The following is a 14,641-nucleotide window of genomic DNA, read 5'->3' on the forward strand; positions in this document are numbered from 1 at the left end:
CAACAATTCTACTTCTGAATACAGCTGAAGCTTTTACTCAAGGACAAGCGGAAGTAATAAAGTGTAGAGGAGAGCACAGTTTAAGCATAGTTGGTTTTAATGTTCCCTTCTAATGCTTAAACCCCTTCGGGTTTCCTATCTACTCACTCAATTGACATCCTGGCCACAGATTCCAAGGAACTGTAGCCAGCTGCTGTGAAGTTGTCTCTATATCGCTCCATCTTGATGGCTTCCAGCCACTCTCCCACTGAGCGGAAAGAAGTGAAGTCTGGTGTGCTCTGATCTAACAGGGGACTAATTGGTCTGTGGGATGAGCACAGAAAAATGGTTAAGTCTTATGCAAAAAGGAAACGTTAGGCTGAAAACACAATCAAACAAGAGATGAGACAGAGCGGTGACCAAAGGCATCCAGCAGTGCGGTAAATTATAAGCAGGGGAAAAACTTGCTGATTGGAGGCTTTGGTCGATAAGAATATCACAAATAAATGTTGCATTCCATGCTCTGCTTCTGAAAAATGTTTTTGTCAATATCCTTTCGATCTGAATACATTCCCAGGAACATACCCCTTACAGTCTCTGTACAGAAAATGCTTTTTAACCAGTTATAACCTCTGAGCCTCATCTCACAGTGGAAAGCATGTTCTGACTGCGAGAAGAATTCATTTGACAAATGTCAGAGTGAGCTCCGGAGTTCCCACTGCACTCCAAAGTACTAGAAACTCATTATAGAGATTGATTTAAAAGCCCTGCTATTGACCATAAAGGCATGAAAGCTGCTTTGGGCTATTGATCCCCTTGGATTTATCTTTCATCTTTGAACTTGAGAGGCTAAATCATCCACTGGACACTCTAGATCATCTACCAGTGTGATAAGTTGAAGTTCTATAGCTTATGAAGCCTACATTTTATAATAAATCATTAGGGGTCTTATTTCCATACCTTGTACACGTTCCCACTGGGGTTTTCAGTGTGTTAGGGTTACGTATCATCTTATCAAGGATGCCAACTATTTGATCAAATTTGGGGCGTTCGGCTCGGTCTTTCTGCCAGCAGTCCAGCATTAGCTGATGTAAACCCGGCGGACAGTCCATGGGGGCTGGAAGACGGTATCCTTCCTCTATTGCCTTAATGACCTGGAAAATTTAAAACAGACGAAGAAAGTAGCATCAGCCTTTGGTATCATCCTAAATCCCAAAAAAAAACCATACCTCTAACCCATACCTCAAAACCTTCAGTCTCAGCCTAGCTTTTTGCCATTTAACACCAGCTTTTAGCATCAACCTAATCCCAACCTCCTGCCCTGTACTCTCACTAACAGCGTTGAGTATCATTTGAAACCCTTCAGAGTCCAGTTTTAGTTTCACATTAACTCTAAACCCTAACCCACAACCCTTTAGCATTAGTCTATAGTATAATATTACCACAAGCCAAGCTCACTAAGCTCTTGGTATATAGCAGTATTGTACCTTAATTATGTCATGGTTACCTAAAACACTTAGACCTGAGAAAAAATTGTCTATCATGTGCCAGCTTTGTTACAGTCAATGGGATCATGAGGATTTAATGCAGAACAATTTAGAGTAGCTACAAGCTATAAGCAGCATCATTCTGCTATATAACCTCTTTCTGGAATGGTTAATAATCTCAAATTCTATCTGTGGCCAAGTGTTTTCAATTTATGTGCAGAAGATTGTCACCCAGAGCTAAGATACCGTAAACTTAAAGCAACGATTTTTAAAGCAATGGGCATCTTGTAGATAGACTTGACCTTTACCAAAGATGCTACATAATTAGTATGTGTATTACTAGGAGATATTTGCATGTAACTTTTTGTAGGACCTGGGATATCTTGGCCTTTAAAGCATCAAGGAAGATTATCTTTATTTCTCCCTCTCGACTTTATGGAAGTCTAATACTAAACTCACTAATTACCCACTGAATAAAGTTGGCCTTATCTTGGTCACATTTTTCACCAGTTTGAACTGAAATCTATGGACACAATGGCACCAATACTAAACAACTATTTAATGTGTAATTCAAGCACACACACAGATTGGGTTTAGATTAGGGTGGGTGGGGGGTGCTGGATAATTTTATTCAACTCATGAGTACTATTCCTCATATGTCTAAACAAAGACCTCTTGTACAGTACTTCTGCAACGTTTTTTGACCTAATTTACACATATTTTTTTATGCAGAGTTAATAAAAAGTCAAGGTTTTTAAAAATTGTAGGTGCAACAGGAACATTATGCAACAAGCTCTCCTTCCTTTAATGTGTTGAGATGTTTATATCTCTGCATATATTCATCAGCTATTCTTGTCAGGACTGCTTAGACAAGAATGAGTCATGGAGGGAACCAGTGTCAAAACACTGAAACCGTTGGGAAAAATGCAAATAATGTTCTTCCTGTATCCCTGGAGGATGTTTGCTGACATCTTGACAAAGTGAAAAAAATTCTGACATTGATGTCTGTCAAGCAGCAGACGGTCAAAACACCACATATCCCACTTTCACGCCCAGCCATCTTGTTTAGCATTTCTAACATCTGATTGTTCAATCAGCAGGCCTCTGCTTTGGAACGCAGCAGAATATTAATCATATTTAGCTACGATGCTGTGGGTGCTAAAACAGGAAGCCATATAGGAATCTTAAAGCCAGAACTCACTCGCCTTTCACTATCAATCAAAATGTGTCAAGTGTCTGAGAATAAGGAACAGCTTCAAATGGTCTGGCTCTGTTGGATTATCTCAGTGGGAGTTGGCAGGAAAGAAGGCAACAGCACTCAGAGAGCTGCGGGTGAGTCAGTCATTATAGCAATTTGTGACATTTGTAAAGTGAAGAGTGGGATTGAAAAAAACCCCACATTTGTTCATAAAGGTAGAAAAATGTCCAGAGTCAGGAAGATGACTTGGAATTTACTTGATGGTGAGGCTGCAAGATGGGTAAAAGAATGAATCATGATTACAAGTCTCTGGTTTATGAGTCAAGTTAAGTGGTATCCCTCTGCACTTTAAAAACACATGTGTTAGGAGTACCCTACAGAGCTTTGCGATCTTTAGCTCTGAGACACTGAGTTGAATTACATTAGCCTTTGTTTTAGACCGCAGTTCTTGTTGCTTCAGCGCAGGGAAATCTTTTTACTCTACTTCCTCTTTTACTTTGGGATGCTTACAAATGTGTTCATGTTCACATTTATTTGATTAAAAAAAAAAAGGTACAGTGCTCATTTAGTAATTAACGAGGACACCAGTGCATCATATAAATGTGCTTTGATTTAACCTTATAGGTTAATTTTCATCCGTTTTTCCTGGTTGCTCCATAACATTTGAAACATTCAAAGGAAACTTAGACGGGGAAGTATTTCTGCTTGGATTAAAAAACTGAAACAAATAAGTGTCAAAAATAATAACATAACATAACATAACATAACAATTACAAACAAACATTAACTACATTACAAAGTTCAGAAGAACAGTCAAAATCACATTATTAGAATACGAAGTGATTGATAAACAGGCACTACTTCAGGTTATGAAAGCACACTTGACTGTCCAGCAGCAGCTGTTTTACGCATTTGATGTTGCTGTTCCTTAGTTCCTTTTGTCACCTTGTTCTAGGCATACACTGGTCTAAGAAGCTTGGAAAGAAAAGCGTCTGGACTTCTTTAGGTTTCTTGAAGACATTTGATGTTTCATCCGAGAACCGTCTTCAGTTCTAAGAGCAAATGGTGGAGAGTCCCAGATTTTAAGCCCTATGGGAGTGTCCGCCAAGAAGGTCACGGACCCCCCCTCCCGTCTTCAAGAAACTTAAAGAAGTCCAGACGCTTTTCTTTCCAAGCTCCTTAGACTACGATGACCTGGATGACTGAGAACCTTCATACACATAGGCATATACTGCTTGATGAGAAAAGGTCGTCTTAGTGGTTGTTATATTCCATTGCATTAACTTTTTATCTAAAAATCATGGCGTCAATAGATAAATTGATCCTTAATTGATCTTGTGTAAGTGTATTCACAAGTTTTAAAACTTGTGTAGTATTGACTGCCAGAGTCACAGACACTCAATGTCTGGGGTGACAAGGTACTAAACCCCGAGTTGCTCATGACTGGAGTGTGAGCAGGTGATAGATGTAGAAAGACCATGCTTACTTGAATGAGACATGTTATATAAAGCACATTGAGTGCTCAAGTCGAGTAGAAAAGTGCTATATAAGAACCAGTGTGTGTTGTGAATTTATTATTATGCCAATATTTTTCTATTCACTCACTAATAAGTCATCATCTTACTACAAAAACTAACTTACAGAGTTTGCAGTATAATATAACCAGGGGACTTAGGAAAGCTAGACAGATGACTGATTGTATAACTTCCACCAGGTCACCAGCAAACCACTTAGTTGGTTGGTTCTATTTTAGCCACACACTTCTCAAGTACAGAAGATATTACATTTCAGCTCAGCTCTCTTACTTGAAATTACTTGTTGACATCTACAAGGCACAAACTACCCGAGTATTGCTGCAAACAGAATACAACAGTTTTCACAGTAGTTGCAATACTGCTGAGATGCATAGGCATTTATGTTTTTGCAGGAGTTCTTTAAAATTTAAGCAAAGCAAATGTCTTTGCTCTCATTGCTGACTTGTTTGCAGTGTAATTGGTTCAACACTGCTAGTCACATTGGTTCCCATTACCATAAGTCATTATAAACCTTTAAAGACGTTTGAATCAAAAGCATTTTGCATGACAAGTGTTTTCCACTCCTGTTATTTATATTAATAACACTACCAAATCCATGCTCTCAGGGCTTCATTTCAATGCATGTCCCACTTCAGGCTTGTTTCTCCTTCAAATGGATTCAAGCAGCATGATTATAGCAAGACTTCTTGAACTAATTAAGCCCAAGGTTACTGTCATCGCAGAGCTGCTCTCATGAGGATCTTGTAAGAAACCTCAAAAAAGAATTGCGAATCAGAATTTCTGTCTGTGATTTTTTTCAATGTTTTAATGGGAGGACTTTATTAGTCATAATTAAGGGTGAACTTCTGGGGAAATTGTCATACTCTGACAACTCGTATCTGGCTTCAGATAATATTTTGTGAAATAGTAGTTTTCATTCAAGAATCTGATTGGAAGTAATGCACAGCCTTCAGTGCACTGAGACCCTTAACACTGGTTTATAATTTGGGTCACTTACATTAATAAGATCTAATTGTGACTATCATTATTATTGTTATTACAAGTGTTGAAACCAGTGAATGTGTTTTCCTGTCAGTCATGTTATGAACGTACGTCCAGAAGTAACTTACATCTTGGTTGGACATGTCCCAGTAAGGCCGTTCTCCATACGACATGACCTCCCACATGACAACACCGTAACTCCACACGTCGCTTGCAGAGGTGAATTTACGGTACTGGATAGCTTCTGGTGCAGTCCACCGGACAGGGATTTTTCCACCCTGTTCAGTAAAACAGTATCAAAAGATTTTTATGCATTTTTCAGTTATATGCAAAAATACACATAAGACATAAAACAGCTTTAGCAGACTTTTACCAACTTTTAATTATTAGCTATAGGGTTTAATAGCTACTAAATCCTTTATCAATGTCATAAAGCTTAGTGTAAATAGAGGTCGATTATCTTGTTAATAATTTCACCTCCTCACTACGTACGACTCTGGATACTGTAGCTCCAGTGAAAACTAAGGTCTCTAATCAGAAGTACCTGACCCCGTGGTATAATTCTCAAACACGTACCCTAAAGCAGATGACTCGTAATCTGGAGAGGAAATGGCGTGTCACAAATTTAGAGGATCATCATTTAGCCTGGAGAAATAGTTTGTTGCTTTATAAGAAAGCCCTCCGCAAAGCCAGAACAGCTTACTACTCATCACTGATTGAAGAAAATAAGAACAACCCCAGGTTTCTCTTCAGCACTGTAGCCAGGCTGACAAAAAGTCAGAGCTCTGTTGAGCCAACCATCCCTTTAACGTTAACTAGTGATGACTTCATGAACTTCTTCACAAATAAAATTTTTATCATTAGAGAAAAAATTACCAATAATCATCCCACAGATCTAATATTATCTACAGCTACTCTAGTTAGACTCTTTTTTTCCAATCGATCTTTCTGAGTTAACTTCAATAATTACTTCCTCCAAACCATCAACGTGTCTTTTAGACCCCATTCCTACAAAACTGCTCAAAGAAGTCCTGCCATTGATTAATTCTTCGATCTTATATATGATCAACCTATCTCTAATAATCGGCTATGTACCACAGGCCTTCAAGGTGGCTGCAGTTAAACCTTTACTCAAAAAGCCATCTTTAGACCCAGCAGTCTTAGCTAATTATAGGCCAATCTCCAACCTTCCTTTCATATCAAAAATCCTTGAAAGAGTAGTTGTCAAACAGCTAACAGATCATCTGCAGAGGAATGGTTTATTTGAAGAGTTTCAGTCAGGTTTCAGAGTTCATCACAGCACAGAAACAGCTTTATTGAAGGTTACAAATGATCTTCTTATGGCCTCTGACAGTGGACTCATCTCTGTGCTTGTCCTTCTTGACCTTAGTGCAGCATTCGATACTGTTGACCATAATATTCTATTAGAGCGATTAGAACATGCTGTAGGTATTACAGGTATTGCACTGCAGTGGTTTGTATCATATCTATCTAATAGACTCCAATTTGTGCATGTAAATGGAGAGTCCTCTTCACACACTGAGGTTAATTATGGAGTTCCACAGGGTTCGGTGCTAGGACCAATTCTGTTTACATTATACATGCTTCCCCTAGGCAGCATCATTAGAAGACATAGCATACATTTTCACTGCTATGCAGATGACACCCAGCTCTATCTGTCCATGAAGCCAGATAACACACACCAATTAGTTAAACTGCAGGAATGTCTTAAAGACATAAAGACTTGGATGGTCACTAACTTTCTGCTTCTTAACTCAGATAAAACTGAGGTCATTGTACTCGGCGCTGAAAAGCTTAGAAATATGGTATCTAACCAGATTCTTACTCTGGATGGCATTACCTTGGCCTCCAGTAACACTGTGAGGAACCTTGGAGTCATTTTTGACCAGGATATGTCCTTCAACGCACATATTAAACAAATATGTAAGACTGCGTTCTTCCATTTGCGCAACATCTCTAAAATTAGAAATATCCTGTCTCAGAGTGACGCTGAAAAACTAGTTCATGCATTTATTACTTCCAGGCTGGACTACTGCAATTCATTATTATCAGGATGTCCAAAAAACTCCCTGAAAAGCCTTCAGCTAATCCAAAATGCTGCAGCAAGAGTACTGACAGGGACTAGAAGGAGAGAGCATATTTCTCCTGTTTTGGCTTCCCTTCATTGGCTTCCTGTTAAATCCAGAATTGAATTCAAAATCCTGCTCCTCACATACAAGGTCTTAAATAATCAGGCCCCATCTTATCTTAATGACCTTGTAGTACCATATCACCCTATTAGAGCACTTCGCTCTCGCTCTGCAGGCCTACTTGTTGTTCCTAGAGTATTTAAAAGTAGAATGGGAGGGAGAGCCTTCAGTTTTCAGGCCCCTCTTCTGTGGAACCAGCTTCCAGTTTGGATTCAGGAGACAGACACTATCTCTACTTTTAAGATTAGGCTTAAAACCTTCCTTTTTGCTAAAGCATATAGTTAGGGCTGGACCAGGTGACCCTGAATCCTCCCTTAGTTATGCTGCAATAGATGTAGGCTGCCGGGGGATTCCCACGATGCATTGAGTTTTTCCTTTCCAGTCACCTTTCTCACTCACTATGCATTAACAGACCTCTCTGTATTGAATCGTATCTGTTATTAATCTCTGTCTCTCTTCCACAGCATGTCTTTATCCTGTCTTCCTTCTCTCACCCCAACCGGTCGCAGCAGATGGCCGCCCCTCCCTGAGCCTGGTTCTGCCGGAGGTTTCTTCCTGTTAAAAGGGAGTTTTTCCTTCCCACTGTCGCCAAAGTGCTTGCTCATAGGGGGTCATATGATTGTTGGGCTTTTCTCTGTATCTATGAAGCGCCTTGAGGCGACATTTGTTGTGATTTGGCGCTATATAAATAAAATTGAATTGAATTGAATTGAATAAAGCTTAGTGTAAATAGTTGGCTGGTCTTGCTCTTTTGCTTCTGAGAACCTTGACGAAAGTGCATCCATTCTTCTTTTTACAATGTAAAAAAATGTAATGCAAACTTAATGTTTCACCATTTTTACTGTTTTGCTGCTTACAAAACTGATGTCAGCTGAAAGACTACACACTTGAAGTACTGGCTTGGTATTTTGTGGAGTTGCAATTGAATGTCCATCATATATTCAAACCACCCTAAATATTACATTACACATTTTTATCTTTTTCTTGAGGACATTTCCAGTCCTTCCCTTCACCATAATGCTAATGAGTAAAATCCATTTTTAGTGTTGCCCTTTTACAATTTTTCAAATTAATCTGATTCACTTTAAGGGTCTCTTGATTATTGAAGAATTCAGGTTGTTCCCTGTTGTGAATTTGCCAGATGGCCACTAATAACAGCATTTAAAATTCCTGACATTTTAATGATTTTCATTTATATAACAGTTATAATTGAACTCTAAAGCATTATTAAATATTCAATTTTAATGACTTACACCTTTAAAGCATTCCAAAAGACCGTCCTGTTAGGAAGTTGTGGTAAAATACACAGTTTCACATACTAAAAATGGTGTAGAGTAGGCTGGTGCTCACTCTAACATTCACGAGCAGTGACTTGATTAGAGAATTCAGACAGGGCTCTTGGTGGGGAGAGCAAGTGCTTTAATTGACTCACGGTTGTTGTGTAGACAGCCTCGGGATCGTCGTCTATCACCCTCGACAGGCCGAAGTCAGACACTTTACACACGAGATTGCAGTTGACCAGGATATTCCGTGCAGCCAGATCACGATGGACATATCCCATATCGGAAAGGTATCTCATTCCCGCTGCTATACCCCGCAACATTCCCACCAGCTGGATGACTGTGAACTGGCCATCGTGTTTCTGCATGGCACAGTAAAACACAGACAGGTCAGCCATTTTCACTGACCATGATGGAAATGTAGGTCACAGCACTGCAGCAGCTTCAGCACAAGATTTATGATATTTATGCACTGCACAAATTCTGCTGCAGACTCCCCACTCTCTGAGACACTTTCCAGCGAACTGCAGGGAAAAGTTACAAAAGATGCCGCTCAGAGCCTCCTGCACTTCGAAGGTTATACTTACCCTGAGGAAAGCATCTAATGAGCCGTTCTCCATGTACTCGATGACAATCATGACTGGTTTTCCTGGAGAAATAAAAAAGAAAGGGGATTATTAATTAACACCTACATTTTATTTGCTCACAAAATACTCCCTAATAAAAAGCAGTTATTTTTAAATTTCATTGCATTTAATTAAAGCTCACCATCTGCTCCTTTTATTACTGCATCTAAATGAGGAAATGCGGCTAATTTCATGTGGTAAGTCAGTCGAACTTGGCCAGCTAAATCTATTCTGATGATGCAGGTCTTACAGAATGTTTGAACTCCTTCATTTAGAGTTTTAAACATTGTGTTTACCTCTCGTCACGACTCCCTCCAGATGAACGACATTAGGATGGTCAAATTGTCCCATAATGCTGGCTTCACACAGGAAGTCACGCCTCTGCTTCTCAGTGTATCCCACTTTGAGTGTCTTGATGGCAACTGACACATCCCGTTTTCCAGGCAGCTTCAGTCGGCCACTGCACACCTCTCCAAACTCTCCTGTGTGAGGTGAAACTTCATGAGTGAGGTGGAGAGGGGGTACAAAAAAACGAAGAAGCAGCACTTCAAGATGACAAATTTATTAGTGTATTTTGAGACAAAGCAGCTGTGCAGAGCAGGAATACAAATTGGAGTGTGACACCTTGTTATACTCGGGGGAATGCAGCCCACACCTATAATAAGACATGCTAGAGATGCATAGATACTGTCATTGACCGCCTCTGTAAAACCCATGTGGCAGCAATTTTTCAGCTGTGGGTAGCGCTGTGATTGCCTCTACCAAATGTAGCCCACACATTAATTGCAATGAACTTTTTTCCCCTCTTTGCAATTGCTCCATCAATACACGATGCATAAAGCTGTGTCCCCATTCAAGGTGTAAATATTTGGTTGTCAGTGTGATATACGAGAGCACCGACTGACTAAACACAAAGAGCTGAGAGACATGGGATGGGCTCACCTGCTCCAATAACCCGCTCGATTTTAATGCAAGAGGCATCCAGCTCCTTGGCAAATTGATGGACAGCCCTGTTCGGGTCCTCGTAGGTTTCGGGGTCAATGTAGGTTTTGGTGCCTGGAAATTTAACTGTAGAAAGGTAAGAGGATTACTGTTAATGATTAAATATGCACACTGCGCACCAGTGGGTGCTTGACAGGCAAACGATTGGTAAGGCCAATGAGTCACAGGGAATCGCTGAGCAGTCAGCGGCTGGTGTCAAAAAAGGGAAGCTAAGATTTGAGTAACCTGTGCGCCGTGCTTTTTATGAGGTTGTCGGTTACATTTCACCTCTCTGCAGAGACTCCCTGAAAAATAATCTGTCCTACCGGCTGTATTCAACTCGGTGCTTTTCTATCCATGATATCATTCTATGGATAGCGGGGTGTTTTTATGTGTGATTGAGTGGGTGCGGGGCTATCCCACTCTTAAATCTCCCATCAGATTGCTCACAACAATAAGCTTTATAGCCAACAGTGAGCATGTTTTGTTTTGGGGGGTTTTGCATGTATTTGAATTTTTTCTGCAGTTGCTTATACTAAATGATATTGGTTTTCAGGGTTCAGGAATTTATCAAAGAAATTTAAGTGTCTTTATTTTGGACTGTATAATTTGCAGACTGATAAGCAAAGGTGTTTATTTATGTATTTATTTTATTTATAAGGAACCCCATTAGCTTCCACAATAGTGGTCTTTCTGAGGCCCAAGCGATGAAGTATAATCTAATACAGCATTACACAGTAAAAAAGTAGATGAAAAAATATCCACATCATTTGGCTCTTACAGCCACAGTGAGGTTTTGTAATTGTAAAAATATATGTTACAATAAATATATGTTATTGATATTTCCATATCAATAACATTGAGGCACAATATACAAGAATCAAAAACAGGTCACAACACTGGCCTCTTACAATATTTACAATAATTAAAAACTGTGTAAATAGACTTTATTTTATTTTTTTACATTAAGAATAATAGCTTGTTCTCTAATTGCATATGCCAGTTTATTCCACGTAAAAGATGCTCTAAATATCACAGTTTTTCAAAATGTTACTTTTGGCTTGAGGAATTACTATATTGCGCTTTTGTTAAAAATCGTATATTTCATCTGGATACTGCAGCTGAGCAGAGAAAAAATGTGGTGTGTTTAACAGTGTTGCTTTCTTTATAAATAAAAGTAAGCCGTAGTGTAATTTAGCTTGTACTGGAAGCAACAATAAGTTTATTATGCATTTGATCCAATACTGGTATAGCATGAACATCCTAACACTAATCTGGCTGCCTTACTCTGGACTAACTGATGTCTGTTAAGGTCTGTCTTATTAGCTGCTGACACTTCTGTTTAGACCTATCACTGTCCTAATGCTGATATCCATGTTAAAACGTTTAATCTTTAATTATGATGGATCTCAATTTTGTAAATTTTTGAACGACATCTTATTGACTTTACCCGTGACCAAATGGATTTAACACTGAGGTCTAGATTTAGCACTACATATCTCTATTATAGCCCTAATCCCTAAACGCCCTTAAAGGCCAAAAATTGCATATTCTACCACAAGTTAAGGATTTGGGATTAGGGTCATCATTGATAATTAGAGTAACAGTAAACTTACCAAACCATATGTTAGAAATATAAAGGATGTTTTGTAAACAAATGTAAATAAATTTGTTTTTGTGGTAAATTTATTAAACAATTTTTTAGAGAAGTACTTGGGTTTAGAGGTACGTCAGGTGATTAAGGAACTTGGATGATAACCCAAATCTAAACCCTTACCACCAGGACTTAAAGAATATACTTAGGTAAGTTACTGAAACTGGACCACTTGAAATAAATATCTGGGTCTTCAAGTAGGTCAAATCAAACTACATATAATGTGTTGTTTCAAACTAGCTTGCTATGAGCTGTCTAATTTCATATAAAGTTCCCATTTCAAATGCAACTATACCATATAAAGGTCACCCAAACCACAAATAGACATACATAGACGTATTAATATTCTGAAATGAGTCTGCCCACCTGTAGAGATCTTCTAACAGTATGAAAATTGTTGAAATATTAAAAAAAAAAAGCTCATCACCTTTTGCTTACATAGTCTCTCCCTATAACAGTCTTAATGAATTTCTGCTGCTACCCTGACAACTTGTCTCTAGGCTGGAAAATCAGTTGATCAATTTTTGTTTTGATTTGCCAATGCACAATGACATGCTTTGAAAAAGACAATAGAAAAGAACATCAAGGAAAGATGAGATGGTAAAGAACTGATGCAAATGAAACATTTTCCATCACAAGAAATGAATGAAGCTAAATGAGACTTTGAGACAGGTTTGCTACTTTTGTTAGACTCTGGCACCCTAGGCATTTGGGAACGTCTTAAAATTAACTCTGTGCAATTTCCAACATCAATGATAAGGGAACGGTTCATTAATATCCATTACGTAAGACCAAAAACAGTTTGTTGGAAATAAATCAAACAAAACAAGGTTAGGGAGAGGACGGGGGCAGGGAGGGGTTACTATTTCAAACAGCTCTCCAAATTAACAGTAAATTACAATATTATGCACTATTAGGTTAACAGACCACTTCTGGGGGTTGTTACAGTGTGTATTTGAAATTTACACTGATAACAACATAACCTGTCAACTTTAAAAATTTAATGAGACACTACAGCTATAAGACTCTGGTCAAAAACAACACAACAGCACAACGAGCACATTCAATCGGAGAGACAATTATTCTCTGAAAAGCAGTCTATTCAATGCACCAGTGTAAATACAGCTAAAGCATTGTGCTCCGGCAAGGGGACACCAGCAGCTGAGATTTCCCTCGACTTGCTCGGATAATTGCTTCGTCCATCCAAGACGTCTGGGATCTGATAGGAGATGTCTTATCATGACTTCCTCGCCTCTTCATGGCAGACAAATTGGGTCTACATGTTGGATTTATGTGCTATCTAGCTTCTCTGTCACCCTGGAAGTCTCCCGTCATTTGATATTGCACAGCAGATCTGTCCATTAAGCCCAAATCTAGCATTGTTTGTATTTTCTCCCAGTGCTTTTTCCCCTGGCAGGTTGGGTTGAGCTGTGATCTGTTCAGGTGGATCTATCAGATACTTAGCAGTAGCCAACCTAGAACTGCTTCTGCTCTAGCAATGCACTTAGTGACACCCCTGACCCTTTGTTTCCAAATCAGCAGTTTGCCTACAGCGCAGATCATTATGGTTCCACTTGGGAAAGCTGTTTGCAGCTGGAGCTCCAGGGTTATTATTAGGGGTGGTGTATCAGTTTTAAAAAATACCTAAATGATAAAAGCAGCAGCTACAACTGTGTGCACACCAAAAACCCTGTCAACCACTAAAACCACCTGCCTTATGGTTACATTTTTAAAGGACTCCCTTTTGTATGCTTGTTAGTCTTTTTATCCCTGCCTGGCAGCCTTCAGATTCATGTGTTTTTGGCCCCTGACTTCTTTATCTCAACAGGCTGAGTCTAGCAAATCAGCAACAGATTTTGCTTGATAGATAAGTTGGGATGAAACAGTCATGCCTCGAAGTGCTAAAAGATTTTAAGGCCTAGACATTGATGCAATATTTGTATGTGTGTGCGTGTGTGTATACCATCTACATACAAGTGCTGTAAGTATGTTTGCGGATAAGGAATGCAGGCACTCACACTGGAAGTAGAGCTCCTCATCTCCCTCCTGATCAGCTTTGCTGTACCCGCAGTGCCTGTACAAGCGGAAGACGAAGAGAGCAGCAGAATCAACTGATTGTGCAGAGGAAATAAATGCCCTAATTTACAAGAATTTTAATGCAAGACAAATCCCTCAAGAAACCCAGCTGAGCAGCAGGAGCTGTGAACCCAACAGCCTCAACTAGGAAAAGTAGCTCAAGCATCTAATCATGTAAGATATCCAATAATACATGCACTGTAAAGTACTTTTCAACACGTCTTGCAATATTAACGTGTTGAAGGTTCCCTTAAGCAAGTGATTTGTTGGACAAGGCTGGTCTTTGTGAAAAAAGGTGAATGACATAGGAAGATTAAATAAGCCACAAATGATGGACATGCACTTACTGTGGATGAAAATGCTCACGTATGTAGCAAAGCATGTCTCCTTTGTTCCTACTACATGTTTTAAGATTCGAGAATTTTTTCTGTCTAAAGTGAAGTATTTTGGTTCGTCTGTCTCCAAATTCAAGGAAGACTTTTGATCTTTTTGACATGCTTTATCCAGAAATGGAGTATGCTACTCAGAAATGGTGTTAGATGGTCTTATTCACGTTATGTATGTTGTGAGTAGGTTTAAGTGGAAATTATTTGTCACACATACATAGTAGGACATATGTTGATGGGACATTCTG

General features: G+C 39.1%; 1 protein-coding gene across 4 annotated transcripts in view; it reads right to left on the reverse strand.

The window, feature by feature from the left end:
* Window positions 1-14,641, reverse strand: part of epha7 (eph receptor A7) — a 94,185-nt gene that overhangs the window by 5,455 nt on the left and 74,089 nt on the right. For 2 of the 4 annotated variants that reach the window (XM_085132544.1, XM_085132546.1), the window contains exons 9-16: window positions 13,950-14,005; window positions 10,239-10,364; window positions 9,593-9,793; window positions 9,258-9,319; window positions 8,823-9,032; window positions 5,309-5,458; window positions 940-1,133; window positions 148-303 (exon numbers count right to left, since the gene is read on the reverse strand). In XM_085132544.1, the coding sequence (XP_084988670.1) occupies window positions 148-303; window positions 940-1,133; window positions 5,309-5,458; window positions 8,823-9,032; window positions 9,258-9,319; window positions 9,593-9,793; window positions 10,239-10,364; window positions 13,950-14,005 (1,155 nt within the window). The remainder of the gene's footprint in view (window positions 1-147; window positions 304-939; window positions 1,134-5,308; window positions 5,459-8,822; window positions 9,033-9,257; window positions 9,320-9,592; window positions 9,794-10,238; window positions 10,365-13,949; window positions 14,006-14,641) is intronic. The other 2 variants (XM_085132545.1, XM_085132547.1) reach the window with 1 other exon arrangement.

This window comes from Neolamprologus multifasciatus, chromosome 15, assembly GCF_963576455.1.
Source record: "Neolamprologus multifasciatus chromosome 15, fNeoMul1.2, whole genome shotgun sequence".
Taxonomy (NCBI): domain Eukaryota; kingdom Metazoa; phylum Chordata; class Actinopteri; order Cichliformes; family Cichlidae; genus Neolamprologus; species Neolamprologus multifasciatus.